This window comes from Trichoplax adhaerens, genomic scaffold, assembly GCF_000150275.1.
Source record: "Trichoplax adhaerens TRIADscaffold_6 genomic scaffold, whole genome shotgun sequence".
In the NCBI taxonomy this organism is placed as follows: domain Eukaryota; kingdom Metazoa; phylum Placozoa; class Uniplacotomia; order Trichoplacea; family Trichoplacidae; genus Trichoplax; species Trichoplax adhaerens.
In genome coordinates this window covers 3,205,542-3,233,247 of record NW_002060948.1, presented here as the reverse complement: position 1 = coordinate 3,233,247, position 27,706 = coordinate 3,205,542, and the positions used below count along the sequence as shown (strand labels likewise).

The following is a 27,706-nucleotide window of genomic DNA, read 5'->3' as shown; positions in this document are numbered from 1 at the left end:
GAGAGGCAATCTGTTGCTAGCTGATGTTAACAATAACAAACATGGTTAATTGTGAAGCTAGCTATGAATATTAAGTAGTTAATAACCATTTCAACAGAGCTCATATAAGATAATTTGGCAGTAAAATAGAATATTCTACAATAATAATTGAAAAGTACTAACAACAGTGGCTCGAATATTGACGATCCTGTCGCTTAGACTTAGCTATCTGATAATCAACCAAATAACAATTGAAAATATTGAATTTATTTGATTTTTATAACAATACAATCAACAGATGGCTACTTATATTCGTATTTTTTTAAATTTCAATGCACAATATTGAATGATGGAAGTCGTAAAATTTCTGTTAGTATGAGTTTTCAACAGTTTATTTGCTGTCTTAACCAAAGGAACGCCTCTCGATAATAATTAATAGAAATATCAACATTGATCCGTAATTCCATTAATCAGCAGACACTTTTCTGTCGAAAGCATATAATTGATCAATCTGATTCAAAGATGTGGTTTGCATTCAAATAATTAAGTAAGTTGACTTAGAGGCTATGCCAAAAATTTACGGAGACTCATTTGATGGAAAAACAAGCTATTAGATTGATACAGATTATTGCTAGTTATTAATACGTGTAACGCTCTTAGAATTGAGAAATCAAATAAATTGATAAAGAAAAGAAGTGTATCTTTAAATAGATAGCCTGAAGAGCAAAACCGGTCTTAAGGATAGGCGTAGCATATAGATTCATATCGTTATATGCTTGTAAGAAAGAGAGCTACTCTAGTAATGTGGATTGTTATACACATCAGTTTTATGCCATACCAATCATTAATGCATGTTATGTTCTTGCAAAAATAATAACTGTCACCGAAGGAATCAATAATTATAATTGATAAATGCAACACGTGACTAAGAAAATTTTGATTACACAGTCTATAAACATAGCAAGATTTTTTGAAATAGTTGTTATGATCTTTTATATCGCTTCTATCGTACTGTAATTACCCCCTTGATCATGTTTGGTTTAGGTGTGAAATTTTTCACGAGTTCAATACCGAAAATCAAACCAATAATGTAAATTTTAAGTTTAAAGTAAACCAAATCAAAAATGTTTTATCGGTTTCAACTACTAGCAAAGGAGACTTATTGAGAAGGCTATTAACATATTTCAAATTGACTTCAAGATAGTATTTACATACATAGTCGTGATTCAATACTATTCTCCTTTACATTACAAGTTGTAACTAATTAGTTTTGACCTTAATCATCAATTTTGTATATATTGATTTGTAATAAAATTTGATGACCAATAAGCTTCTATTAAGGAATTTATATGAACGCAATTCTGTTTAGTGTTTATCGTTTAAAAACAATAGCTTATGGTGCGATTATAGAAGAAATAATCTATTTTTCAGTACTTTCTTGTCGTGTAGTGATTGATAGCATTATTCACTATTTCTCTAGAATTGTTCTTATAACTACTAAGAAAGCAGTGATCCGTAGATATTCACCGTCAATTATTTTATTTGTCATATCATCTTTCTCAAATAAAATAAATCATTCTAGCGTCGTATCTTGAATGTTTTGCGTTTATACATTTTCTTAAATATTTTTTTTAATAGTGAACTTGGAGGAGAATTACGATGTCTTCAGTTTTATTTTTCATGTTAGTTTTGGTCGGCAATAATATCATCAGCTATTACTGGTATATCGTATAATTACTGGAGTTGTTTCCACTGCATCTTTTAGGATCACGCTCTAAGCAAAGGCGATACCGTGAATTCGCTATAGGGGCACATTTTTGGTCGTTTTGATATTAGATAGTAAGATAAATTTAAGTAATTTATCCTCTATTGGTACGGTATATTTATATCATGTTTAGATTAGTAGGCAGCATTAATATTACATTTGCCATTAATGTTAATTGTATAATGATCAATTGAGAATTGTTTCAAAGATATATCTTCTAGTTCATAGTGTTTTTGAATCCTTGATTAATTTATTGCTTGACTGAAAAGTAAATTATGGTATTCTCTATTTACCATTGAGATCACAACTATCTTAATTAAAGGAGTTAAACTCTAAAAATATCCGTGCATTCTCGAATATTTTAATACTAGAATTTAAAGCGGAAGTCATAGTACTCTCTATTTTTATACTTTATGAATCATATTAGATTTATAGCTAGAATGAATAGATAGTTATCTAATGCTCTAATGCTATATATTTACTAACAGTTACTCTAAAGATACATTTGAGATCATATTTTTTGAATACTTTATGTTCCTTGCATTCTTTATCATTTTAATAGTAGATCAAAAAGGAAATATAAGTATCCTCTATTTTTTTAAGATTATGGCTCTCTAAAACCAAAAGACTATCTAAAATACTTTATATCCATATAGACTTGGTCATTTTTAATATTCGTTGTAAAAGGAAAATTAAGACTATTCTCCATTAGAAAAAATTTATTTATTCAATTCGATTAAAAAAGGCAGGATTAGAACACGATTGTCCATCGCTGTGGTAATGATAATTATAAAGTTGTTCTAACGATATTTTGAAGACTATAGAACTCTAAATGGGAGAAATAGGTGTTGAATACTTTATGTTTGTGCATCCTTTATTATTTTTATTTCCTGATTTCGATAATTACCTAAACAAGCTGACGACAGACCGTAAATTCAAGCACGTAAGAGTAGTTTCTGGAGTAGTCTGCTTTCATGCACTCATTTACTAGTTATGTTGTACATTACTGTACACTAAAATGATTCTTATCAATCTAAAACTGATTTATTCGACACAGAATGGCTTTCTAAAAGTTGTACAAAATACTATTTGATATCATCTGAAAATATTGATTGCTAGTCATTTTTCCTGGTTTAAAAGTCAAGTTGTGTGCGTACAATATTGATACAAGGGATTAATTATCATCTATTTAACAGGGATTTATTGGATACGAGATAGGTTTGTAACCAACTTAAGATCTTTATCCTGTTATCAATTTAAAAATACCGGGCCTAAATTACTTCCCTAGTCTATCTACGGTGATGGATGCGTATCTCTATGGATGATTTGTCGTTCGATTCCTATAGCAAGAGAGGCTATAGCTGTCACTATTGTCTATTTTCCAGGGTAGTTATCAAAATAGATTCCCATGAGTACTTTCTGTTCTAGCATTAATTCAACATTTGTAACTTCATATAATGGTAATGTCGGTGGTTTTAGACCATGAAATACTGTCTTATCTGTGTAATTTTACTTCGAATTGACAAGATGGATATATTCATTACAGAATTGCTACCGCTGCGAAGTAGTATCACCTATTTACTAGCTACTGCATTACACATAGCGCTATAAGCCACTTTTGATTGGCATACTGTAGTGTATATGTATTATTTTATCATAGATGCATCGATAATTCTGATGTCTACGATAATTAACAGATTTACAGTGTGATCATGATCAAGTAGATAGTAGTTCCGTCCTAATGTCTTATTGTATGATATTCTTAAATCATTTTCTCTTCCACTTTTCTCCCTCTCCCAATAATTTTGGTAAAGAATTAACATCTGTCGCTCTATCGTGATCGTGGTTGACGACATTGTCCATTCTAGGGTAAGCAGAAACTTGTTATATTGATTACAGTACTAGAAAAGTTTTAAACGACAAGAATAGTCAGATGCGTTAAAGAAAAAGAATCGAATTTTACACCGATGTGAGTACATTTCAATGTATAAATGCTAGGATCATTGGAGCATATTGATATGGTTATTTTATCAAAAAAAACGACGGCATACGCTGGCCTGGATGTATGAACATCCTTTTCAGTAACTATTGTAGTCGCGTAAAAGCTAGATCAAAATTGAGCGCTGGCAATCATACTGATCCAAAAGCAAATAGCAATGATTAAACGGTGATGAATTTTACTACTCTCATAATTTAAGCATTTTCTAATATTAATACCATGATTAATAGATTAAGATTCGATTTAATTATACTTGTATACATTACACTTTAAAATTAAATTAATATAATAACCAACAAAGCTTACCAGACTTGAAAAATTCAACTTTCGTGCCTTAACTTGAAAGCATTCTAAGCTCAAGATGAAAATGTAATCCTATTACAGATGACCAACTTCGTTAGGATAAAATGTTAAAAAATTACGCTACGTCAGTAATACTTTTATATACCCCCAGATTGGACTATATTAGGTTAGAATAGTTAACAAGATGACAGATTAAGCATGTGCTTCATAAATGTCATGCTATCCTATCTAAACAATTAATTATAACGTAAGCAAGAATAAGGGAGGTCGGTCAAGAAATTTGAAAAGAGGTAGCACGATCATTGACAATGAATTGGCTAAAAGTAAAATTTGATCCAATGCCCTAATAAAAGGATATCGGCTAGGTAAGAACAATCAAGACCAAAGATCAATTCTACAGTATTAATTATTATTGTCAATATTTTCTAAACGTTTCTATTCAATTTTCGCCTGCATGGTAGATCAAGAATGCAAGAGCAATTGTTGCTTTCCACTATTATAATACCATTAAATTATTATTTTAACGTCGTGTTTATTCAGCTCTCTTCCATTTCTTTTAACTAATTTATCCACCATCGTTTTATGAAAAGAAAATAAAAATTAGCAATACTTCGTCTAAAAATGGTAACCTTTCACAGATAGAGTGTTGCTAAACGGGTCTTAAAAGGATTGAAACATTAAAAGGAGAATTATTACTATAAGATGGAACTTTATAAAGGGAACATAACCCAAGATATAAAATTATCCCATCCTATTATAGCAACAAGGCAAATTATTAGAGGGAAGAATACGGGCAATAGGCATAAAATGATCTATACTATCTCAGCGAAAATTAGACCCATCGGAAAACAGGATATGCATAAAGAGACATGAAGTAATCCATTTCATCACAGTCAAAGGTAACTACTATACGAATACAGAATAAACGCGTAGATAATTAATAAGACGCAATGAAATGACTCCTTTCACCACGATATAAAGATAATAAACTCAACGTAGAATGGAAGGAAATTGCCTATATACAAAATAACTTTTATACATAACAGTAAAATAGATCGTTGTTTTAATCTGTTCTTAGTCCGAGAAGGGTTGTGAGATATATTACCCAGGCCATAACATTAAATAAAGAAAGCCATTTTAATTTCAATGATAGATTGTAATTTAAATTATTCAATCGAGAATGCAAAATGTATTAGTTTAACCAATTGTGTTCACTTTATAAGCGCCATTTTATTGAATTTTCGGCTATTAAATTTAATTGAGTTAATGGACTGACCTGATAACAATGAGCTGGTGTACACCTGTTTAAGCATTGTTTATTTATAACCCGTAACTTATTAATAAGCAAGTCAACAAGGGAAAGAATTGAAAGATAGCTTCGAAAGTTTCCAGTGTTGAGATAAAGGTTTGGGCGAATTGCTTCCATTTTCAAATCAGTCGTTATGTCTATCTTCAGTCATAAAGGATTAGCAACAAGCGATGCTATTGTTTGTTAAAACGTTAATTTTGAATCTAGTACTATGCGTTCAAGGAATGCCAATAGGTGATTTGTGGTTGTCGGTATACTGTAAATTTCCGACATAATTTCCAATTTAACTCTAGCATAATATAGCACAGAATAGCATTGTTCGATGCCGTAATCCTATTCTATATTTTTCAATGACTTAAGACCAAATGGTGCCGTTTCAGTCCAAGATACGAGAATTTTTATCCAATATTCGTCTTACTAGTGGAGTATTGTATTATAGTGCTTGGTAATAAACTGCAAGATTCTCTAAATTGGTATAACCGCTATAGACAATCTGTCTTATAGCTTCCTCGTCGATGTATTCTTATGTAGCATTGCAGTATGGATTTACATCAGAATGAGAGAGACTAGAGAATGTGAAGATGGCTTCCTATTTTATCGATAGACGGTGATGTTTATCAATAGAATATATACGTTAGGAATTAGGGAGGGAACGAAAGAGATAAAGACTGCTTACAATTCTACATGGATGTTCCTAGATACACTCACTACTAAGCATATACTCGTATGTAAGGCTGAAAAGGAAGTTAAAAAGAATAATGATATTTTCCTATCCTATTTATAAGTTTCTTTCTGCCTAACATGAACGAATATGCATTAGAATTGCATCGTTGTTTTTATATATACACTTGTCAATGGAACAGATATATGTTAGAATAAAATACAAGAAGAGGCATACAGTAGAATGGAGTTTGCCATTTTACTTGTTACCGCGGTGAGTCTATAGAAGCCTAACACTAAAGTATACGATGTATTAGGATTAGGAAGGGAATGAAGGATGCAGATGTCAGGAGACAAACCCATTTTACACACATTATTAGAGTATAAATACAGAAGAAGCGAATAAGGGTAATCTCCCATCTTATTCGCTAATAAAGTTTCCATAAGCCTAACACGGAGTATGTGTATTAGGATTAGCAAGGGAAGGACGATGTAGAAGTCATTGCGCTGTCATATTTATCGAGAAATTTCTATATATGTGCACTTGAAGTGCATGTGTTAGAATTAGAGAAAAATATACGATGTAAAGGCTGTCTAATATCCTACATCTATGGTTCTTTATGCTTTTCTAAATAGGATAAGCGTATAAAAACTGGACAGAAAATAAAGAGCTTAGAGGTGTTGTGATCATTAAACTGTTATACGCTCTTACTTGTTTGTATTCCATACGTTATCAAACTATGTGATATCATAGGAACTGCTATCAATCAGTTTAATTCTAACCGTATATTAATTAATTGGCAGCAATATGATGGATATATGATGTCAATGTTACCAGCCACTGTCTGTAGAATGTACATTATTATCAAATGTTATACTGAAGGAGTTTTGTGTTGTTATTGTAATGGTTGATTAATGAAATAAAGAGCGGACTATACATGAACTCTGAGGTAGAGATCAACTTACTCCGTAACAAGAGGTATCTTCGTATTCTATCGATGAGCAGATGTTTGCAAAGACGGAATTAGAGTATTTGCGGGACGAAAGAGAAATAAAGAGTACAAAGTTTATTTGCTATTAGCGCTCCCCTCTAAACGTTATACTGCAACTGGAGTATACGATAAAGTTGGGTGGGGATGAAGAATATAGAGGCTACTTCCTATTCTGTTTATTGGTAAGTCTATGGATTCTTAATATCGAAGCATAAAAGATCTGAAATTTGCAAATAGTGCATAGCATACACATTAGGATTAGAAATGCAACGACATTTTTCAGCTACATGTATATCATGCTCACCAATCTCGTTTAAGGTTTGCCAGACGACATATCTAATGAATCCGTTTTATATCAACTGTATCTCGATGCGCCATAATCTATCAATAAAGGATGTCTACATCTGTCAAAGTAGGAAATAAAACATAACGCTGTTGCAAAGTATACGCGGTCGCGCAAGTAGAATGATAGAAATGATATCAAAAATAAGTTAGATCTTAGCGTACTTGTGACTACGCGTGATTAGGCTAAATGACGATGATAGATGTAGCCGCAACTACTAGGGTAGTTAATTAAGAGCATAATTGATACATCTAGCAAAGGAATAAACAGGTTTCACTCTCTACTCTTACTCTTACTAAATGTAAGGTACAAATATCAGTAGCATGTGTAACCAGCAAGAATATTTAGTAGATTTGCTAGCTATTCAGATACAATATATCTACCGTATAAATTGATTATCCACGAATAGCTACACGAATATAGTCGAAACTATCTTACCCTTGACTGTTAAGATCAAGGAAATCGATCATTGCATTAAACTACTACTGTCTTTGCTTATGATACTAAATCAGAATTGGCCTCTCTATTACTTTTTGCAGGAAATTGTACCTTACGACTTTTATCAATTTTAGGGATACTATAGCAGTACGATGTAACGCTTGGTAGGCATTCAGAGAATGAATGCAGCTACAAGACTGGTAAATTATAGGGAATAATTCGAGGTTTAGCAAGCAGCTAGAAGAGAGTCAGGATTAAATTAAGCTTGACTGTACGGTAAAAAGCCGAAATGATTTGATGAAAGCTAAATTGCATAACCAGCAGTGTGAAAATACAAATTGCCATTATATAAGCAGAGATAACTTGATGCAAGCTAATCTTACTATTACCAATATATTAGCCATTACTAGATTCGAGAGCAGGTTATGACTTGTGCAGCATATATCCAGTAACAGTTTGGAAGATAGGTATTTCCTAGCAGTGTAAAATGATGTATACTGTCGGAAACAGCATGCAGAGTCGCGTGCATAGGAGTATACGAGTATAATAATTACTTTAAAAAAGTAATTGCACAGCTATTATGAAGTTTATAGTGGGTACTATAGCATATTTATCTCAAATAGCCAGTCTATCCGTTAAATTTATGAAGGATCATTACTTTAAAAAATGATTAAAGACATACGATATTTCGTAAGTAAGTCAATAACTGATAAGTTTAAGCTATGGTGATCAACATATCGTATCATTTTGATTATGAATTTATGATTAGGAACCTTGTCGATAGTCGTAAAGAAGGGGCACAGCATCATTTTTAACGCGCTACGATTAAGACTAATAAATACTCTGCAATAATTTTTATGCCATACCAGTAGCAGATCCTTCGGTTGATAGAATTGATTGATATTTCTTGTACGGTGATTACGTGGCGTAGATGTAGAATTAAAGCTAGCAAAGATTCTTTATACCTTGTTGTTATCCAGTCTCCGAGGAAATGGTATCAGCTAACTCTAATACTATTTATAGCTACATACAATATGTAATTACTACCGTACCCGATTATAATATTATCGATATATATCATCAACTAGTGACACGTTTAATCTACAGTGCTATAGTTCTTATACTGTTAAAAATTGAAAAGAATCCATCTTTTAGGAAAAGACGTCTGAAATGGTTTAACAATTACTGTAGCAAATATACATTAATTTGACATCCTGATTACTTTATGAATAACTTCCCTATTTTATCATTCTTGATTAATTAGTATCATCAAAGTTGGGCATAATTTAAACCGGAAGAAATACAAACATTAGTGAGTAGCGCTTGACAACCACAAAATTTCTAAAAATCAGCCATATAAAATACTACAGACTTCAAAAATCTATTCGTTATAATATCAAACTGAAATCGACAGTTCGGTCAAGGCACGTGAAAGTATTCTACACACGTTCTTAAATGTCTTGACAATTTCTGACAACATTAAATGTGTACTAAATCTGTATAGTATCAACAATGATAAGACTATCTCTTTTCGATTATATATAATCATAGGAATTATTGATATTGTAATAGGCTTAGTATTTTATGAATATCCTATTAGCAATAGATATATATATAATTAATATACCATATGCAATCACTTAGTTTAAGAAATGATTAATAATTATTAATAATAATATAGTATTTTAGTAATGGCATTTTAAGTAATTCTTAGTAACTTCTCTGATATTGACCATCCGATTGTAAATCAATAAGCAGGGGAATTATCAAGAATCTAATTCTACTGTATGGCAGCTAATTAGCATAATTGAGCAATTTTTCATGTATGACCGAACTCTGCCGTTATGCTATGGCGAGTTTATGATCTTTGTTCCATAACACTAATATCTTTAATATCGGATTTGAAGGATTTACAATCATGTAAACTATTTTCACGAATTGTATGCTCGTGTCTGTCATCGAAGTATGGATTACTACTAGTAGTAGGGATGCTAGCTCACCTCTGCCCGGTCTGAATACGGTTCAGTTTTCAAGATTTTTAGATATCAGAAGTAGAAAAATCTACGGAGCGTAAACAGGTTGACTGATAAGAATATCAAAATTTTTACCACAGCTTATGGGAGGTAACTAAAACACTGCTCATCCTACAATTTCTTTGGGATATGACTTACCATATTCGATGCATATTTTTAGGCTTAATTTGTAAGGCGTACTTGAAAGTAGATGCTAACTGTAAAATATCTTGTAGATTTGATGTGAGTATACACAACCATTAAATCACAAATCCATCATAGCCATATTTACAGATATATCAGAATATGATTTCCTCCTAGAGCTTTAATATTAAGGGAAATTCTTTTACATCCATAATATACTGTAAATATCCCTTATGGCCTATAGGAGAGGAGAGCTGTGTTTATTTATACACCGGCAACGCTGATAAGTCATCCTGGTTGGTACTTGTGAACCGCTATTTCAGTGAAATTAATCGAAGTGACTATTTCTAGCTAGAGTAAAGTGAGTTGCAGTCGTGGCAAATAGAATCCTACGCAACCTACGTATCCATAGTATCTTACGAAGCCTACTTCGAATCATAATCATGAGTTTGAATATCTTCATCTTCATAGATCTCTACACGTTTATTTTACTATAGCGCTAATTTTGTAGATATTTTTGCATCTATTTTATTGTTGAAATCACAGTTATAGAAAGGATTGATCAAAATTGCATAAGAAATAGCTATTTCAGTAGTTAAATACTACTACAATAGGTTAATGTTGTTACCATGATCTAAAAGTCAAGTACTAATTTTTATGCAACATTAGCCATTTTAGAATAAATTTAACTGTTCCAGTAATATCACTCATAATTCAGTATGGCAATTGAATAAAAAACTATATCATGTTATAATAGTTGCAATATATTAACATAATAAAATCATTACAGTAGATATCTTTTTAAGTAAGAAATGTCTTGTATTATTTCCATCAATTTTATGGCTTTGAATCTAATTATATTATCACACTGTACAGTATGCTACTAATAACGACTAGGAATCCCTTTTACTGGAAGTTAAGATATGACACCGATTATATCATTTTCAGACTGATGCATTTCAAAACTGGAATGCAAAATCACCCACGTTACCTTTCTACTTTATACACTACCGATAGTACCCTATTTCTTATTAAATGAAGACAGATACAAAATAAGATGATTCGACAAAGCTATTTCAATTTCTTTTGTTAATTAAAATATGCTCTATACCATGCAATGATTATAAAGCCTTTTTGAGCATATAAGGCATCCTTAAAACTGCGTAGTATATATCTAACATCCTGCGCAAAGGTAAGTAATTATATCTTATAAATGGAGTAAGTACGCCAAAATTACCAGAATGGGCACCTTTGGAGGTTGACGATATAAAAAAAAATTAATTAGTATCGTATCTAATTCAAGGAGCATACAATTGACAGTTTAAAGAAGTATAAAATTATAAAGACATACGATATAGCAGTACGCTTTTGGGAACTACGATTGTCCTAACTACCTCAGACTATGTACATGTACTGTATATTAAAAAAAACGGGCAAGCACATCATCTTTGATATCTAGCCGTAGGTTATCAAATTACAATCGCATCGCAGATACAGTTACATATTAATTATGATGTAACGATTGCTACAATATCGTTTTCATTGGAATATTAAATCTTGCGCTATCCGTATTTTGTACTTACAACCACACAAAATTTAAAAATTACATAACGAATCTCAAAACTTTTTGCGTACATTAACTACTGATTCGACTGACGTAATAATATCATAGTTTAGCTTAACTAGCTCAAAATCTGAAATGTAGCCTGTATTGCGAACTTGATGCATGTCCACTGTAATAATTACGGTCAAGTTTATAACTTACCACCCTATATAACATTGACATAAATTTTCGTGAGACGTAGCTTGCTTAATCAACAAATCCACTTGTGTAGGTACATCGAGAGTATTATGACGCGAGAAATCAGTTCCTAAAAATTACGTTTGTTGTTACAAGTAAATTACAAGTATGACGATTGAAAGAATCCAATCAGAAGTTTCTATATACTTTTGGTGACAATAACCTACTTTAGAGTAAATTTAAGTTATCAATGAAACTTACCAGTTAATTTATCACGGACTCTGTTGATGATGGCAACAGCTTTCTTATTTAATTCTTCTGGTTTATTTTGTCTATCTAAAGCTTCTTTCAATTCCCGTTGAGCAGCAAATGACTTTGCTGTACTTTGGCCAACATAGGTAACATCAGCTATATCTAAAGAATACCAAACACGGTCATCCATTAAAACTGTAATAGAAGTTTATTAGAGGGATACTAGAAATATATGGTTACCCTTATCCGCCTGGCCAAGAACACCTGGATTTCCTCCTTTTGAACGTTTATTCTTTGGAGCACCTTATCATATACGGAAAGTTATTTAATCCCAGTTTAAGATGAAAGTATAAGTTCTGTCAATCTCTCAATTTGCTTTTAATGATGTCGGGTGAAAATTATACCTTCTACGAGTCGCCAACTTAGGAGTGGATCATATACAAAAGCTTCTAATACGGCCATAACACTGTCCTTATTATCTCTAAGGACTTCCATAACACTATTACAAGTAGTTCGATAATTTCCTTCTATTCCAGTTACCTAAACAGAGTGACCATGCAACGAACGATGTTATCGACCTGAATGCATTACACGCATGTAATGTATACATGTAGTTCAAATTTTGCGAACCTCCATTGCATTAATTAGCATTCGGGTCAATCTAAAAGGGATTTTCTCAGGAAATTTTTCACGTGTCATAGCAACCTAGAATGAAAATATGTCAACAATCAGTTACGCAATAAATTCGTAATTTAGAAAAATACTTCGCATCAGGGCGGATCCATCTAGTACTAATTACCAAAGCAATATTAAATTTGTGACAAATTACATACTTCAAAACAATCTCCAAAATCGATATGTAGTACCCTTCCAGATAGTCTATGCAACATTAGATTGGATGGATGCCTAGAAATTATTTTCGATTTAACATAAATACGTAAATCAAATACACCTACAAACTCTAAGTCTATAAAATCGATCGTTAGATATACTTCGAATCCTACCTATCTCCTAAACCTAAAATGTATCCAACCATAGACATCACAGCTAAAGAACGCGTATAATTTGTTCGACGATCAAACCAAACCTATTTAATTTAATGTACATATTACATACTGTATAAACAGTAAATTTTATGGCCGTTCAATAAACGAAACCCAATCAATTTACCTCTGAGCTAGGACTTTTTAGCCAAAGTACCCTTGCAAGATCGTCACCTTGCGTATGCTCCATTGCGTGCTCAAATACCTCAACTTTCTGAAGCAGAGTTAAATGATCATAATCTTGTGCCATCTAGAATACAATATGAAGTGATGGTTTTAGTGTTTACACCCGTATGATGTGCAGTTTTGTAAAAGATGAAGAAAATTACCCGTAACATTATTCTATGTTCTATATTCAACAAGATTTTTTTCTTTTCACGATAATCCCTAATCAGCGCATGGAGTGTATCACAAGGAGATACCCAACTTATTAATCCAGAATTTGTCGACAGCGGCGTAACAGAGTATCCCTGAATCCTAAATTTATTTTAAATCATATTTGATTGATGATTAATGCACAGTTTCATTTGGCAATACAGTTTAATGTATAAGATACCTCAAATGGCGTTTAAAAGTTTCCGGATCGTTCGTTAATAACGTATTTATAAGGCCAAATAACTGCATAACGCGTTCATCTTGACGAAGATCTTCATGCCCCTTCAACAAGAACATGTAATCGGTGCCATCACAGCCTAAATGCCAAATATGTAATCATTACTTTGTAATATTTTTAGCAGTAACGCAAGAGAGTTTAATTTATTTACACGTATATACTAATAGTTATAAATCTCCACAGGATGGCTAGATACGGGGATAGGGAAATACACTATCTATGCTATACCTGATATGCAAAGTTTTCGAGGACGTTGTTTAGATGTTATTACTTGCAATGATGGTTGAACTTTCTGAATTCTAATGATAGATTTATTAGGTTGATAAGTTCCAGGAACGGCTAATTCTAGATCCCGGCAGACAAGGAGCTTAGGTGAAACGTACTGCAACTCAAGAGACGTCATCTTAAAGAAAAAGGGATTAATTAGTCCCACATACAGTTTGCGCCTGGATTTCTTACTTTTAATTGCTACGGATGGAACACATCAAATAGCCGTAATTAATAAGCCGGAAGTGATGCATATATACCTGTGTTAATTGTTTTGAGATTCTTCTGAATACGTGATAGTACAAATCCCAGGCTTGTGTTAGATCTGCACCGTTATTTGACTTCTTATATTTGTTACACCATTCCTGGGCTTCAGCCAAGTCGCGACCATAGGCCTATTTCGAACCCAATAAATTAGTCGGTTTTCTTGACTGATATTGACAGACACATCATCTTTATTCAGAATTAACTTCATAAATCTGAAATGATTACCTGATTGAATGATGTTTCCTTCAGCGTTTGTGGTCCTTGCTGCATAATCTGATGAAGAGGTTCTAATACGGCAAACATGGCTTCAATGTTATGCTCACCAAAATATAGTCGTGAAGCTTCTTCTAGAGATTCGTGCCACATTTCATGCCATAGTATTGCAACTCTTATTAATTCTTGGCTAACCTATTTTAGAAAATATTCAAATTTTGAAAAAATGTCCTCCAATATACGTATATCCGCTTTATATAATGTACCATGACAGCCTGTTGAGCGAGTACCGGGCTGTGCTCCCTCATATTATTAAGGATCCTACTAGCGGCTTCTTGACGAGCTGCTATAGCTGATTTTGCGGATACAGTAACAGGATAAATTAAGGCCTGCAGTGTTCAAAAATGTTTACATTAGAACTTACTGTGTATTACAGCTACTATCGAAACATTGTATACCTGCGGGTGTTGCTTTCCAATATCAATAAGCAACTGAGTGATCAGCTTACCAACAGCCGGCCTAGGAGTATCTATTCTTGCAATAAGTTGCGGTATTACCTACAACAGAACATCCTTATCAGCAATGAGCATTTAAGCGTAATTCAATATCAGTACTAAGCAAACCTGAAGCCAGGTGTCGATTTGAATAACTTTCAAGCCATCTACTAAGGCTTCGTTCACTCTTTTCCACTCACCATAGTCGAACCAAATAGTTAGCAATCTAAATGAGTTAAATTAGTAGAATGCATTTAGGCTTAACGGATAAATAAATAAAATCTGATAACCATGATAATTCTGATAATAATAAGTCAATCTTACCGAAGAGTATCTTGGAGAGAATTGCCTTTGGATAGTGTAATAGATCTTACGAATCCATTTACAGCCGATACAGCATAATTTTGTAAAGAAACACCGGCCTACGGAAAGTAATATTTGTTTTAAGCCAATTTTCTAATTATCAGTATCTATCGAGATATGTAATACTAAGAAATTTAAATCTTACCTTGGAATCATCCGAAACAATTGTGTGCTGAGATTTCTCATTATTTTTCATATTTAGCAACGCTTCAAAGTTCATAAAAGCCCAAGAATGCCATGCCTGTAAATTTTGAAGATAAACGCAACTCATTAGCTTAAGCAGAATGTCAATTTGCATTTAACATCATTTTAAAACAGTACTTGATACAATTACCTTGTACCAGTTCTTATCATGTTCAGTAGCGCATGCATAATATTGTATAATTTGGGTAATGGTTTGTTCATTTAATTGGCTTAAGGATAACATCCACTCACCCAGTTTCAAGTAACACCTAACAAGAAGTCCGTAAAAAGTATTCTGTGACAGTAATATCATCAACTCATCACCGGTGAGATGCAGTGCAACGATTTTTAGCGATATTCAGTAACAAAATCAGTGTACCTTGCTAGAAGACGGTTATTTGCCTCCTTTATACTTTGTTGAGTTTCTTCATTACTGCTAAGGGATGCCACTGCAGCATTTTGGGTTATCATTGTTTGTACAAAGTACTGTAAGTGCTGAAATGCTTCCTCCTGTATTAGTACAAAAAAATTTCCAATAAACTCATCGTTTTTCTTTTAAACTAGTTAATACAGCCACACTTACTTGTTGACCGGAAAGCCACATATGTTTCATATACGAAAATGTAACCTTAGGATATTTAGTCGGTAAGGGCTGATCCGTGTATTTGGAAGGATCACTTCCTAATAGTAGCGCTAGTGTCTTATGAGACAACGCCTGATAGAGAGGATTGTCGATATTTGTTAGTTTGTTTTATCATCAGTTAATCTATAGACTTACGACTGTATTTGATATTATATTACAGTACCTGTCGCTTACTCTTGCGGCACAAGCTAGCATACTTCAACCAGGTTTCCATATCTTCTTGAGGAGTTATTACCAACGATCGGACCTGAAGAATACGTTGCCAATCTTCGACAAGATTTTGACATCCCTAATTCAAATAAGTGAAGCATATATCTGTAATACAGTGTACTTAAGCAAATAATAAGCAATCAGTGTAATAGTCTTACACTAGGATTTTGATTCTATCATATTAGTTACGTACGATTTAAAGGTAATTTACAGTCTTAAATTCTTTAATCCGTTCGAAGTTTTTATCCATTTAAAACTCGTGACAGTTAATAGATCAACGTAATTACTCGAGGATAACTTTAGTTAATTGTAAATAAATCAAATACTGATAAAAAAATTAAGTACTAATCGCTGTAATATTCTTACAATTCACACACTACTGCCGTCACAATGGGAACTTTTGTGTAATCTATACAGGCGACTATTACCACTAAATCCTTTGTATAACATTACACGTGATATATCATACTATACCTGTAAACGACTCCACCATATCTGCTTAATAGCAGCTCTACGTTCAGGTATCAAGTTGTATTGAATAATTTCCTCTAACTCTGATAACATTTGTGCAGTCACCATGGCCTAAAAACGTTTTAACATGGGTAAGTTAGCTTGCCAACTGTAACTAAATAAAAATGCAATTACAATTGGTAGATATATTGCATATCATTACATACTCCATAGGCACGATTATAACTTTCACTGGACATCGCCGTTAATTCAGTGTCGAGAATATCTCGTGCAGTATCAACACACTATAAATCCCAAAATTAAAATGTTTAAAATTAGTAATTTCGTAATCTCAATATCTGCTACAATATCGAATACAAAAGATCCAACAATCAATCTACCTGTTGTGCCAACACGCGATGTTCTTGATGAAGGGCAAGCACTGCTCGGTAAAAAGCACCATCTAATGTTTCTCTTGGTATTAAACAACTGTACTCTTCCATGCTCTCCCAATGGCCTATCAATATTTTATTATGATTTCTTAATATTGATAATTCCATGAGAACAATAACGAAATTCTAAGGATATATAAGGCGTAATATATAATATAAACATGATACCTAAACCCCATGCGGCAGCCGCAGCCATCCGCGCCATCTTTTGTTTGGTTTCGTCATCGACAATAGACCAACGTTCAGATGCTATATTATATAACTGTCCCCTAAAATATGCAAACAAAAGTAATTTTCTCATTGCCGTATAGATGACATTGAAGAAAACGATCAGATTAAGTTAGCAGATACTAGCGTACCATTCACCAAGAGCTTCTAGGCACCTCATGTGCCCAAGTGTAATTGAAATATCATCGCTACCCTGCTCCTGCTTTTTCTGATAAACATCTAATGCCTTATTCCATTCATTTAACTCTTCATACCAAGTTTCTTCTACCGACTACAAACAGAAGAAGTGTATCAAATTCAACATAATTTACGAATACTTTACGGACTATAGATAGTATGATTTAGATAAGTTAAAGGTTATACCATTGCACCCATATTTTTCATCGCATATTCTAAGACTCCAGCGGCAGCTTCCGGCTGTTGTAATTTATTATTGATACTACAAATAAAATGTTTGCCGTTAATTACAAAAAAACAACATTCAACAATAAATATTAGCCGTTAAAGATTGTACCCTATCAATGTCTCTAATGTTTTCGGAGTCGGCTCTCGATGAAACTCTTCCTCTTTGTAATGGAGAGCTTTAGCATATGCTCTACACCTTAAAGCACAGTCACCTAGTAACTCATTATTGTTGAGTGGCAATGGGCCCTATTTTTTGATAACAATATACGCAAAATTATCGCCTCATTGTTGTATATTAAAAGTGAAGTTGAAGAAAGATTACCTTATCGCAATGTTCCATGAATTCGGCAAGATTAAGCAAGGCTTGAGTAATTTCAGGATTGTTTTGAGACTCCAAAGCCTTTTCAATACTTTGCACTAACTCATCCTGTTTTAAATTCTGATTTTAAGCCATAGTGCAGCTAATACAAGAAGACATCTACCATATACTTTTCTATATAAATTCCATGATCACAAACCTGCTGTTCTTCATTTAATTCAGACCAACATGAAACAAATGCGGCATTAAAAAGGTCTCTGTATGTTAAATGACAAAACTTTAGCACTATCAATAACTATTTCAGATTATATCGCTTAAGTTTATATGACCTAGCAAGCGGGCTATAAGCTTGAGCTAAAGACCAACAAGATCGTAATGCTGGAGAAGGTGATTCTTTCAACAATTCAACGCTCAGCCGTCTTAGCCATTCTGTCCAGTCATCTTTATTAACGCGTCTTCCAGGTTCCCAGGCCTTTTGAAAGATAAACTCTACTGAGATCCGGACATCGATAGAATGCCGCAATCGAATAATTTTTAAAATCTGTTGTAATATCTACAGTAACTGACCCTTTTCAAGTTATCAGCGCTAACATAGAGCTTTTTTATGGTATTGTTCTCAGTATTATTAGTAGTAGCCATTTCGGACATTAAAGTTGTCGAACGCCGCGGGCGAGCCGAAAATACTGATTCAGAGTCAACTGTATGAGAACTCTATACGATAACAGGAAAACGAAACACAGCCAAATTTTAAAGACCTAGATAGCTTTAGAGTAGCTTATAACGTAAATATTGCAATACAATTACCTTCAAAACTTTACTGACAACACTTTCGTACTTTAAGTGTTGTATCCTATGTTTTTGCAATACCTATTAAAATTCAAGGAAGCGTTAAATGTATTAACGCAAATAAGACAATTTCGATCAAGAGGCAATATTATCTTTCCCTACCTTGTTTACCATAGAAATAAATATTTTGTATTTGCCATTAAATTGTGATGCTAAAGAGCACAGGACGTCCATCGCAGACGATCTGACTTCGGGCAAGGTATCAATTGCACGGATAATTGGGTGAATGAGGCGCGACGCATAATCGGTGAAGTCTAATGATTCGATTAGTTTATCGATAGTTTCCAATGATGTTCTAAAAAGCATGAGAGAATTGAAATTAACCATTGCGAGCAAAAATACTTTCTAAAGAATAACAAAATTTAGGGGCATAAGTAGGTTCATAAAAGCAGACATACTTTCGTACGGTTAACGATATATCTTGATTACTGGAATCGAAAAGTTTCACGATAGGTGGTAACAGTAGATGAAGATAGTCGTCTAAGTTGCTACCAAATGATTGCAATGCAATTAAAAGCTTAAAAAGGCAAAGAGAAATAAATAACGTAATTAGCTTCGAAGTCTATCATAATTATCGACAAAATGACATGGTGATAACCATCCTATGAAAACATATACCTTATTTGTAACAATTTGATTATGGCTATTATCGTGAATAAAGGTTTTCAATATCTGCGGTATAATTTGAGGCAGATAAACCTAGGATATAATTAGGACAGAATATAGTAAGTTGTTTTACTATAAATAAGTGCATAGATAGTAAAGAAGTTCAGAACAAATAATACCTTAAATTCACTTCCTAGAGCTATTGCCATTTGCTCTAGCAAAGCTATAATCGTGTTTTGCATAGGATTATTAACTGTCCAACATTCCTACATCAAGATGGATAGCACAATACCATACAGAGTTTATATCCATGATATTTAATTATTAAAATATTTTAAGAATTTCGGCATTTTTGATAGCAACTATATCGTATATTCATTAATTGTAGACAAGGATTTAAGTACTAATGTCAAAAATTGATATTTTAAGGGTAACAAAGGCTCAATATCTACATTACCTGAATTAATTGGAAGATATCTACCAGGTAATTTCTAATGTGTTGTTTAGCAAGAGAGATAAGTACACCCAGCTTCTGAAGCAAAGACTAAAATAGCGAAAGGAGCAATAAGTTAATGTCTCGCTACACGATTTAATTATCAGTATGTCTTATTGCAGTTTTTATCTCACTCACTTCCTTCAGAGTGGTATCACATGATCTCGCAACATTTAGAAATGTAGGTACAATCTAAGTTTACAAAAAAATGTGTTGCTTTAGTATTTAGATTTCTAACATCTACTGTATAAGATCCTCATTAAGTGTTTATTCACCTGTGGTAGAAAAGCCACACATTTGATTTTAAGACTCTTGATGATAAAACTGAAGGCCTATCAAAACATTTTATCACCAAATTAATTTTCACAATAAAGTATCGCTTAAAAATGTTTCAGAATAGCTAATACAGTTAGGTAGTTAGGTTGACGTACTTGAACTACCATACTATGATGAGACGATAGAGATGAATCTTTAAGGATTCTCATTAAAGCCGCTATCGCCACAGCTGGATAGAATTCATCCATTTGCACAGAGCTCATTGAAACGAGCATCTCTGTCACATTTAATTCACCTAGTGATGTATTAAACACATTTATTTCGGAAAATAGATGAGATAAATCATTCCCGATAGATATTTAAGAGTTGGATAACTTATAAATAGACTTTCTAAACTACAATAGCAACCGCAAAATTGCAAGTCTATTACCGATACTGGAAGGATCTGCTAATCCTTTAGTTTCCGGAATGAGAACATCTTGAACATTGTAAATATCGCTCGATCTTTTCATTCGATCAACCTTGTGTTTATAAGGATCGAGAGCTCCCAAAAGACCTAATACTCTAACAGTCTGATGGAAACAAAATGGATTTAAGAATTTAATTTCATCCACAATTGGTTAAATAATTCTAGCTGCAGACCGCTTACTTCTCTCCGTATACTCTTACTCTGCTCTGTCTTCAGAAAGCTAAGCAAAGTCTCCAATAAGTTCGGATATCGACTATAGGGTTCGACAACATATCTATAAATCAGGACGACCTTTGATTAATTTTTGAATTCATTAAGAGATTCATTACATTGCAGTAGTATGAAGATTTAATAGATCGTAATCTTTGGCGTAGGACTTTTTATAAGACAGATTTTCAATGATACACAATCTGTTGACCGCAATGGATATGGTATAATCATGTCCATAAGGTTTATATTATTTAGATTTCTAAAATGAATTGACTTTACGCACAGAACAAAAACATTTCATACAGATTGGTTATACTGCGTTAATATTGCTAATCAACAACGTACCCAGTACTTTCGACAACCTGACCCATGGTACGCAAAGCAACCTAACAATTGGGCATATCAAGTAATTAACAAGTGACCGAGAGACGAAGCATATATACATAACAATTTGAACTTACTTCACGTTTGTTTAGAGAAGAACTGGAGGAATCCTGCAGTATATCCAAAATAATAGGGAACAAGTCTTCTATCCATTCTATTAATTCTTCTCCACTGACCTACAAAGTACGTACACTTATTGCATTAAAGAATGTGCATAAAGTCAATATATAAGTAAACGCTCGCTACTAAAACCTTAACAAAACTACCTGTGCTTGCTCGCCTACTGCTGATAAGACATTGACAACAACAGCTGGGTTAGGATCATTTTCTTTGAGCTTGGGTAATAAGGTATTTATAATTGGCTTGACGTATGGTCTGGTTAGGCGAGGAGCATTCGATATTAAGAGACTTAACAGGCGAGCACTTTGTTCCTTATTGCGACCAAGTCCACTAAATTTAAGCTCTGTTAATATCTAAAACAATATATAAAACAACTATGTAATTATTGAAGCACGATATAGACTCTAAGAATACTGTACTTATACATTGCGGGGTTTTAGAAGACTTTTTACCTGCATTAGAGTCTTTCGCAAGGATGGCATAATGTACGCTGGATTAAGACTACTTAAACGTCCAATATGGCATAACGCTAGCTCTCTAATCTCGAATACCTAAAGATTTGATCATGATTATGCAAAGACTGAAATTAACAGTAGAATTTCAATACTTCTTATACATGATTCTTTTACCTCATCATTAATAGCAATGAAAAGCATTTGCAAATTTTCAGCCTGGGCCAAATAGGTATCAAATTTTTCGTCCAACGATGACATAACACAATATCGAGTGTCGGGATCTACAGACAATTTCTTATCATTTAGTTGCATAATTTCAAACGTTACATTACAAATTATAAATCCAAATGGCTTCATCATTTGCACTCGCTTACCCGGGTCTGTTATTCCAACCGTAAGTAATTTCATTAATATTTCATTAACTAAATGCATTGAATTTGTACTAACGACGTCATACTGCTGGCCAAGAACAAGAGGCTATAAGTAAATAATAACGATAAGAACAAGAACGCTTAGTTTCAGTGTTTATGGCAGCTTTGGCTTTGAAGTAGCCCTCAAGCCGATAAACGAGCGAAAATAGCATTAGAATTGCACATGTCGTTCTATCACTTACGTGCGGTATTGGTTTTAATAATTGAGAGCATGTCCGCACTGCCTCTATTCTAATAATTCTATTGTCATTAAATAAATAATTCTCTGCGCAATACTTGATAAATTCTGTAAGAGACTTTCCTAAAAATAATCCCAGTTAGTAGTAGAAAGAATTAGATTTACATTAGGTGCGAGCAACAACGTGTACTGATGTCCGTACCTTCAAAGTCGAAATTAACAAGGCAACGTATAGCGAGAGTAATGGTAGTTACATCAGAGACGTCATCTACATGATACAGATTATCAACGAGGAAGGTCGCAAGCTTAATTAATAAAAAAGCCCACTAGTACAGCATTAAAAAAATGACTATACAATATCTACTAACCGGACTTTGATAGAGCCGGAATCATACTTTTGGGCATACCAGGATGATGCAAAGGCTTATGCATTAGTACGACCGATAAGATTTTAAGTAAACCTTCTTGTATATCGTTTTTTAAAGGAGGAATTTGAACTGAGATATCCCGTAAAGAGGCAACGAGACTAGAGCTGAAAGTTACGCAAGATTAACAATGAGAAAACAATTTCATCGCATTCACAGATCCAGCAAAATATGTTTTGTGAATATTGTAGTCTTTACTTGTATAGCTCTACAATCTATATGCTATCAATAAGCTATTGAAATAATCAAATCTAATCAAAGCTACAGAAACATTAAAGCATTGTAAACAGTTATATATCTTCGAATAGATTTTAAAGCGTAAGTAACAATCTTATTCACTTTAAATGTTTTTTGTAAGACGCATGTGCAATTACGTAACATTTTATCTGATTAAAAGCAGGTACCGTTAACACTTACTTCAATAAATGATATAAAATGAAGTAAATAAGGATACTAATACAAAAATTTTCTAAGTTAAGTCACGTTCATGATCACTGCTGTATCTGTCGCACTACAACATCTTAAATACTGTAGCGGTGATATTGAACGGTACGGATACCTAATGCCGACCGATAACATTGGATCGATCAGTTCTCGAATGTCCCGTTTGATCTCTACACCAAGAGCGCGCCCTAGCATACTTATACAAATGAAGACTGATGGATCAACTGTAACGACTTTGTGGCGCCTACAAAAACAGAAGCCGTCAAATTAGCAGTTAACAGGATAGGAATGGATAATTTTAAATCACGAGTACTCACTTGTGTCCGACTTCCTTGGGCGGCAAAGCAGCTTTAATATTCTCAAAAATTTTTGTAATATATGGCTTAATATCTTTCTTTACAGCGACAGCTAATAATCCAAGAGCTAGAAAAGCGGAAGATCTTTCCTTGTCCTAGATTAATCCGTATTGTAAATTACAAATTCAAATGAAATTATAAAAATTTGAATTTGAAGTTCGCATATTTACAAAATGCGCGAATTGCGAACATATCGAAACGAAAACGTAGTGACAATATTTTCGCTCACCTTCCTTAGACAACTCAGTAAGTGATTGATGGCATCATCCAAGAGTCTATAAAAACAAAGTATAGATCAACATCTATTAATGATACAATTATTGGTTGGGACTAATTATTCTATCCAAAATGATAACTTTCGAGTTAGCCTAAAATACTGTACTTACGTATCAACAAATTTTTGCGGCTGGAACGCAGACAATCGAGGTAAAATAATCAGTAGTGTTTGCTGAATCAGGCTGTTGCGATGATTTCGAAAAGATTTCATGATTTGGACAGAAATCTAACAATTGGGTGATAAAGTTCAAAATAAATACTATATAACTATGAGAGGTAACTGATTAAAATCATCTGGATATGAAAATAAATCTGCAGTACCCATTTAAATGAAAGTGCAATGACTACTTTTTGGGGGCATATAAATCAACAGATATAGACTAAGTACATCAGTTTTGTCCCGGTGAAAATGTAGAGCGTTACGAAATACATTAGTACTGCATAACGTACCTCAGGGAATTTGGTAAGCATGAATGTCCGACAAAATTGACTTTGACAGAAACCGACGATGCGATTTCGTAACTTAGAATCAATACTAGTACTATTCTCAGAATCAAATAAATCAAGAAATCGGCCGGAATTTAATGCCTGCTGACCAGGGCTGCCATACATTGCAGACTTTTGTATGCTTGGATGCTGTCGTATAACAACACCAGCTGTTGATTGTTGTACCATAATTTCTTCCATTTCACGTCGCAATCGCTAAAATTAGATCGATTTTATTACGTATATGAAAAGCAAGGTAGGGATAGGCATGTGGAGATATTTTAGTTGATATTGTAGGCTAGAACTACATACCTCTCCTTCGCTACTACTTGCTCTTAACAATTCGTTAATGATTAACAACGAACCATGCATTTTATCATCTCGGCTCAGAGTAACGCCTTTTTCTTTACCAGAGCCAGGATCACGAAATCCACGCCAGGCTTCGTCATACGCAGACTGAAAATTGAAGATACATAACATATAATGACTTAGATTTTAAATTTAGGATACCCTAAATACGTATATTAACTCTTTATTACCTGATACCATACAGGGTAGTGGTCTGAACTTGTTTCTCTTTGAGATGTAAGTACAAAGCAAGCTTGCAAGGCTTCTACAGCTGCCTCTCGAATAGATTGCTAATAGATATATTAGAAATTACACAATTAGTATCCATACGAACAATCAATACTATAATGTCAATGTTCACTAGGACATCAGATCGAATTACAAATGATATATTAATATATATATAACTAGCAAAGGTAAGGTCTTGCGAATGAATTGAACAGCTATTGTTTACGATATAGATCAATTAGCGTTGCCCAGATTACAGTATCGTAGTATTGTGTGAAACGAAGATTATAATGGTCTTGACTACTAATACGAGTTGTTAAGAAGTTAATTAAGGAACATGCTATTGTCAATAATATTGATATAATAATAATTATTTATAATTCTGACATTATTATAATAGTGATGATCATACGAAGTACAAGTATCTTTAGTATCTGAGTAGCTCTTAAGATTGCTTGATGATATCGCAATTTGCTTCTATTTAATTATAGCCGGCATTGAAAAAGTTGGAAGAACCATTTTCACAAGGTACCTTAGGGTCTCGGACTGCACTAAAGATATTATCAAAAAATGATTGGACTTGCTGATAGAAAAAAGTGGGAGCATTCACCGCTAATTCACGCAAAACTAGAACCTACAATCGAATCAATTAATAAGGTGGAAAAAAAGTAATTAGTGGGGAGTCAATGGGTATATCAATTGCAATATACACAATATAGAATTCCAAACTACCGCTGCTAAGCGCCTTCCTTCATGACGTTCACCAGATAACCATTCCAAAGCTCGTTTAACCTCAAATTCGACATATTCAGCAGTAAATGTGCCACCAGCTAAAGCTAACAATCCTACGGCCTTGGAAGCCATATCCATCACAGAGGGATCACTCGATGGCAATAGATTACGCAAGTAATTAGCAAATCGGCTAATCTTGGTTGGAGCATTTCCTCCATCCACACCAATTAAACTAACTAGAAAGTACCATGAAAGGACAAATTGTTACAATAATGACAATACTTGACCTACTGTATATAAGACAATAATATACTGTAGTACAGCAGTATTAGCTACTCTTGCTTATTGTTGTAAAAAGATCGGAATGTATACTATGGCAGTTATTGCTACCACTATACTATGCATATACAGAAATGCTACAAGTGTTGTCTATTTATGAAACGTTTTAAGAGTTTACAATGATAAAACTTCTTTTTAATGACACTATTACAGCATATAAACACTGGTACTCTGCTGTCAAGTCCAAGATGCAAAGCAAGTACAGTACAGTATAATTGATACTGTAATACTGCTCATTGCACCAGTGTTGTACGGCACAAGCTACAGTTAAAAGCAGCAGCATGGAAGATAATCAACTACTGGATTGTTATTCTATTGAACATGACAAGCAGTTAGTTCAGAATAAGCTCACTTTTAGCTCTTAATACATTGTTCTACTCTATACCAGTATAACTTTTGATAATATCGAGCGATTGCTATCAATCATGACGCTACACGTCCATCTTTCCATCAACAACTTACTTATTGCCAAAATGCCTCCTTTTTTCTCGTGGACATCACTACTTGAAACTAACTCAAAAATTTGATGATTTAACTCATCCCAAAAGCTTTGATATTCTTCATTGGATACTTCACGTAATTCTGTTGTTATCGAGCGTTGTAATTCTTTGGCAGCCCTTAATCGGACTTCATCGCTCCGACTTTTCAATCCAACGATGAATTTATCGGCCATAACACCGTCGTCGGCTAGGAAAGTCTACTATGTTGATAGTCAAGCATGCGTTTGCGCATAGATTGTTGCCTGTTTTTGCTTTACTGGACTGTACTGTACTGTAGGCATGCCGCAGACAGCCGTCAGCTCAGCTCATACTAATGGATAGTAGTGGACAGTTTTAAGTTAGTACAGTATGGACACTAGTCACTGTTAACAACACTCTACTTCACTCTGCAACCATCCATCCATCATAAGTTATATTATGCACATGCGTACTCTTCACGATCATGACTACAGTACAGTACGGTACTGTACTCAGTGTACTGTAGGCCCTGTACAGTACAGTACTGTACTGTAGTCCATGCTCCACGGTTGTTCTGTAATAGAACAAACCGACTTACGTTGTTTAGCATTATTTTTCCATGTTTTCTATTAAATCGGCTATTTAATTGCTTGGTTGCCCCTCGATGCTGTCGGGGACTGTTAGTTCAAGTTAGTTGCATCTGGTTGTACTCTTGAACTAACGTGGAGGACATTTTAATGGCCCATGTTATGATCGAAGAATTATTCAGTCGAAGGCTCAATGCAGCACATTGTGCATTGTACAGTACAGTACTGTACAACCTACAGTACATTGTACAGGCTGCCAGTACCGACGACAGACGTACGTACGTACGGTACATTGAGCAGGACAGCAGCGTCGATCTCCATTTTTGATGCGATGCGATTAGACCTGAGAGCGGTTCGGTTCGGTTCGATACCTTTATGATCTATAATATCATGCGATTATCGCACTCCTCTTTATTTGCGATATTTTGTGACTTATCCAGACACATTTCCAGCACGAACAGTATGGTAGTAC

The 27,706-nt window shown here is 33.7% G+C and overlaps 1 protein-coding gene across 1 annotated transcript; it reads right to left on the bottom strand.

Annotated features, from left to right (window-relative positions):
• Positions 1-11,065: 11,065 nt before the first annotated feature.
• On the bottom strand, positions 11,066-26,862 carry TRIADDRAFT_57462 (uncharacterized protein; the record flags this gene model as incomplete). Its single annotated transcript, XM_002113334.1, has 63 exons — positions 11,066-11,126; positions 11,710-11,815; positions 11,947-12,132; positions 12,178-12,240; positions 12,342-12,477; positions 12,568-12,642; positions 12,771-12,843; positions 12,942-13,024; positions 13,108-13,230; positions 13,310-13,457; positions 13,537-13,672; positions 13,822-13,996; positions 14,121-14,255; positions 14,353-14,535; positions 14,607-14,729; positions 14,799-14,897; positions 14,964-15,060; positions 15,159-15,256; positions 15,343-15,438; positions 15,532-15,649; positions 15,760-15,890; positions 15,964-16,095; positions 16,187-16,312; positions 16,708-16,815; positions 16,911-16,988; positions 17,085-17,200; positions 17,304-17,404; positions 17,495-17,634; positions 17,727-17,802; positions 17,878-18,014; positions 18,091-18,207; positions 18,287-18,344; positions 18,417-18,559; positions 18,655-18,798; positions 18,892-18,954; positions 19,036-19,228; positions 19,332-19,450; positions 19,552-19,632; positions 19,719-19,805; positions 19,997-20,083; positions 20,171-20,224; positions 20,308-20,364; positions 20,464-20,603; positions 20,739-20,880; positions 20,958-21,051; positions 21,333-21,373; positions 21,449-21,547; positions 21,638-21,844; positions 21,944-22,042; positions 22,121-22,423; positions 22,560-22,678; positions 22,758-22,823; positions 22,924-23,087; positions 23,540-23,668; positions 23,742-23,875; positions 24,010-24,055; positions 24,167-24,282; positions 24,507-24,758; positions 24,855-24,998; positions 25,082-25,180; positions 25,651-25,752; positions 25,851-26,086; positions 26,652-26,862. The coding sequence occupies 63 exons, from the start codon at positions 26,860-26,862 to the stop codon at positions 11,066-11,068; spliced, it is 7,605 nt and encodes a 2,534-aa protein (XP_002113370.1).
• Between the last annotated feature and the right edge of the window lie 844 nt (positions 26,863-27,706).